General features: G+C 52.0%; 1 protein-coding gene across 1 annotated transcript; it reads left to right on the top strand.

The window, feature by feature from the left end:
• Positions 1-3697: 3697 nt before the first annotated feature.
• On the top strand, positions 3698-4313 carry LOC123156042 (uncharacterized). Its single transcript, XM_044574210.1, has 2 exons — positions 3698-3755; positions 3895-4313. The coding sequence occupies exon 2, from the start codon at positions 3950-3952 to the stop codon at positions 4289-4291; it is 342 nt and encodes a 113-aa protein (XP_044430145.1). The 5' UTR covers positions 3698-3755; positions 3895-3949; the 3' UTR covers positions 4292-4313.
• Positions 4314-4679: the final 366 nt, after the last annotated feature.

Here is a 4679-nt window from a genome sequence, read left to right on the forward strand (position 1 = left end):
CGAGACCCAGGAACCCGGGGGGCAGCTGGGAGGCACCGACGCTATTCTTTTTTTCCTTTTCGGCCCACTGTCAGCAACTTTCCCCTCTTTCTCTCTCTCCTCTCTCCTCTTTTCCTACCGAACACAACACACAAGCTGTGGAGACGGGTGAAGCAGGAGTGCCAGCCATCCACCGTCGAGGTGCTCGCTGCGGCCAGCCTCCTTCGCTCCGCCCATCGTCAGCTGTGCTCTATGCCCCGCCGTCGCGTTCGACGCTGGCGAGAAGACATGTGCGTGCTGATGTGCCCCCGCGGGAGCGACCAGGACGGCCTGCGCGGGCACGGCCATGGCCTGGACGGCCGGGAGGCCTGAGCTTAGCCGTGGCTGACGCCGTGGGAGCTCGCGGTCAGCCTTGGTGCTGGAGCGGTGGACAACCTGGGAGCTGGAGCTGGATCTCAACCGTGGCAGCCGCCGTGGGAGCTCCCGCTCCTGCCTGCCCATCGCCTCTCGTGGCGGCCTCCCTCTCGTCGTCTCCCCTCCCCGAGGCCGTGCCTCCGGACCTCCCGATATGCTGGACGAGGGCATGGCCACGCTGCGGCGCCGCATCCGCGAGGTGGAGGACGGGGAGGATGACGAGGAAGAGACGGACGAGGAGGATGACGAGGAAGAGACGGACGGGGAGGAGGAGGTCGGCGCGGGAGGAGGACCAGGAGAGGAGCGACGCGAGGCCGTGGCTCACCTCGCTGCCCCCGTCCTCCACGCACCATCACTACAATGATGGGAGCGACATGAAAACGTCCGAGGAGGAGGAGGGGGCGCGGCGGACGGGCGGTCGTGCCAAGCTGCAGGCATGCGCAGTGAACAGGCCGGCGCGGCGGGACGAGCTGCAAGGCACAGCGGGACGAGCTGTAGCTGCACCTCCGGGTCGCCTCCAAGCTCGCGCTGCCGCCGCTGCAGTCACACTCTGGGTCGTCTCCAAGCTCGCGCCAACAGGAAGGGAGGGGGAGCTAGCTGGACGGCGGCGAGCGGCGACGTGGCGAGGGCGGCGAGCGGCGACGTGGCGAGGGCAGCGAGCAGCAAGAGGCCGCGCTGCTGTCCGCGGCGGCCAGTGGCGCCGTGGCTAACGAGTGGATAAGTGTGTGTGTGTGGGGGGGGGGGCTAGTTTTTCATCCCAAGACTAAATGTTTCGCCGACACCCCCCCAAGCGACGAAAAAAATGCCTTCTAGGGGGCTCAACGGCTGAAGATGCTCTTAGGGCTGTGGATTGATCTCCAAGAAAACTAGCTACAATTGGATTAGATCACAACAGCCCTGACCTATCCTAAGATGGTTACAACAAACACACGCACGCCGCACGCAATCTAACTAGCTACATACGGTTTATAGGCAATATCGTATTATACAATGCTTAACAGTGAGGAGCAGCTAGTCGAGCTTGCGGAGGAGGGGGCTGAGTGCCCCGGTCGCAACCTGCATTTCTGTTCTCGATCTGATCTGATGGCCGCTCTCCGGCGGCTGGTCTCCAAGACCCCAAGGAGGATGGTGAGCTGGACGGGTGGCTGGTGAATAGTGAGGTACTAGTGGGTCGAGTGAAATTGGATGGCACGAGTTCTCTCCGGCGGCTCGTCACCGCCGGCCGGCGGGAGTGGTGTGCTTTGCGGCCGGCCGGCGGATGGCACGAGTGTCCAATCTTTGGTCATGCATTTTTTTTATAAACAATCTTTGGTCATGCATTTATATATAAAGTTCATGTATTTCTCTAAAATGTGTAATTTAATAAAATACCCACATAACTAAAAAGGTTTCTCATCGAAAAAGCCTAAATAAGTGTGCACATTTTGAAGAAAATAGGGTTTGAAATGTAATTAACTCTGATAAAATAATCGCTAAAACCAAAATGTATAAGCACTCGAAGAAAAACATCACAAACTATCCCAACGGCACATAACTCATCCTGTGCGACACGCTAACTTCGAGCCATATATCGGTTTGTATTTATAACTCGGGCATGAGTTTTATGTCGTCAATTTAACTAGCAAAACATGTATTATATTTCACACAAAAAATTAGACTCAATATCAATTAAGATTCTAAATGTTTAGGTTGTCAAAGAAATATTAATTTTTAATTTATTTATTTTCTTCTTCACTTTATTTTTTATTTTTGATGGAAAATACTTTGACTTGTGTGTTTATGAACATTTTTTGAATACATGGGGAATGGTTTATTTAATATTCCCTCCATCCGGAAATATTTGTTGGGGAAATGGATATATCTAATTTTGTTTTGTATAAATCAATTTTTATCTATTTCTTCAACAAGTACTTTTAGACAGAGAGAGTACACAGTGAATAATTTTTTCAAAACGCAGTGACCATTTTTTGCATCCATTTTAATATAAAATTCATGTCGTTTCTGAAATATTCATGTATTTTTTTACGTTGTCCCGTGAAAATATTGATTTTTCTTTTATCTATTCTCTTATCTGCTTCATTTTTTCAATTTTTGATGGAAAAATTTCTGAGTTTTGTGTATATATAAACAGTTATGAAATACGTGGTGAATAATTTTTTAAACATGGTGAATATTTTTCAATTCACAATGAATATTTTTCTAAGTAGACAGCAACCATTTTTTGTCCATTCATTTTCTATTGAATTCCTGGCTTTTTATAAAATATTCAGTTAATTTGAAAAACAATTATGAATTCTTAAAACACTTTATAAAAAACTAAAAATCCAAATGAAAAATCGTAAAATCAATATGTACGGGCGCTAGAAGGAAACCAACACGAATTCCGCTGGACAGGGGTATGTGTATTTGGGAGGGGAGTGGTTTGGGCTGGGCTGGGTGGGCTGAAGATCGGAGAAATACTACTTACGGTCCAAGATTGTTCAGTCATACGGTCCGTCAACTGGCGGCGGGAGGGAGGGGGAATCTCGGGTCTGTTCGCTAGGCGAGTGTGTGGTAGGGTTAGGGTTGAGGGAGACGCTGCCGAGGCCTTTGCGGCGGTGTCGCGTCGAAATAAGTTTCTCCGGGCTCGGTTCGCGGTCAGGCGAGGCTTTTGCCTGCGTCTAGGAGCCAGCGGGGTTGAGGATCCCCGGATCTCGTCGAGGTCGCGGGCAATGGTGGCTCGAGGTCCATCGGCACTGGCCGTTTGGGTCCTCAGATGGGCGATGGATGCAGCGAGACGAAGCCCTTTCTTCTTCCTTGTTGGTATGATTCGCTGCTGCCGTTCTTCTTCTTCCTCTGCGCTGATGCTGGTGGGAGATCCTGCTTTCCCTGGGCGGATGACCCGGCCGTGGTGCTGGACCGGTCGGATCATTCGAGTTCTCTTCCTTTCGGAAGGGACATTTTTCGCGGTACTCAAATCCAAAGATGGCGACGGCTGTTGCAGGTGTGTTGGATTGATGTCCATATCTTCTCAACGCTGATGTCAAGAAAGGAGGAAGCAGCATGGCGGCAATTGTACTATGGTCGAAGATGATGACCTGTTTGCGACTGGTTGCAGATCCTTCTGCTGCAGGGGTCTTCTCTCAAGATTCAGGGATGATGACAATGGGCTTCGGAGATCTTCTTGTGTTATGGTTGTCTTAGGGTACTTTAGATGTTTATGGTCTTTTGTGTTTGCGTTTCAGTGTGTTTGTAAGGGTCAACTATTTTGTATTGATTCATGATAAGAATGAAAAATTCTCTAAAAAAAACTGACGCCAAGCGAGAGCAGAGCTGAACAGATGCGTCTCCTCCCCTGCCGCCCAACGCCCGCTGCCGGCGAGGTAAGCACCCCATCATCCCTTTCTTCTTCGTCTTCTTCTACTTCTTTTTTACATACGTCTCCCCTATCCTTCCTTTCACTCGATGGTGCCCTCCTCCCCGGATTCCTTGTCTATAATTCCATTCATCGCACTCACGCAGGGCAGGTGTTCGACAAAATGTGCACGCGGGTCCATCCGCCAGGGACTGGTCTGAGATGCCCCTGGACGCGCTCGCCTGCGTCTTCGCCAAGCTCGGCGCCGTCGAGCTCCTCATGGGCGCGGGCCTGGTGTGCTGCTCCTGGCTCCACGCCTCCAAGTCCCCAGAGCTGTGGCGGGCCGTGGTGATGTCGCACCCGCCCGACACTCCGGAGGGAACGGAGGCCTTCCTGCGCGCCATAGCCAAGGTGTCGTCTGAGTTGTGGCCGGCAGTGCCGATAACGAGCATGAACGACCCCTCGCGCGCCATGGCCAAGGTGGATGATGTTAGAGTTATATTTATGTTGGCTTTTGGCCTTTTGCATTCTGGCCTTTGGCCTCCCCTGTACATGTATATATGATGGCGTTTTGCCTCCTGATAATGATAAGTTGCTATTCCTAACGTGGTATTAGAGCTTAGGTTCTTTTTTCTCGCACGCGCGACTCGTGCTACCATCTAATCCCACGCCGCGCCGCTGTTTTTCCGGCCAGCGCTGCTGCCTTCTCCCCGTTGTTCAGGCTGCTTTTAGTACGCTGCCGATCGGGACTTGGCTGGCGCTCGATCTGCAAGGCTTGATCCACTCCGTCTCCAACTATTGCATATCCAAAGGACTAGGCTCCTCACGATCGGGCTGCTCTGGCTGATCCGGATCGAAACAACTGCTCCAGCAGCCGGCTTGCTCCACTTCGTCTCTGATCTCGCCGCCCGCTCTTTCGTTTGGTGTGCCGCCACCGCGGCCCGCCCGTCTG

Source organism: Triticum aestivum, chromosome 7B (genome assembly GCF_018294505.1).
Source record: "Triticum aestivum cultivar Chinese Spring chromosome 7B, IWGSC CS RefSeq v2.1, whole genome shotgun sequence".
Taxonomy (NCBI): domain Eukaryota; kingdom Viridiplantae; phylum Streptophyta; class Magnoliopsida; order Poales; family Poaceae; genus Triticum; species Triticum aestivum.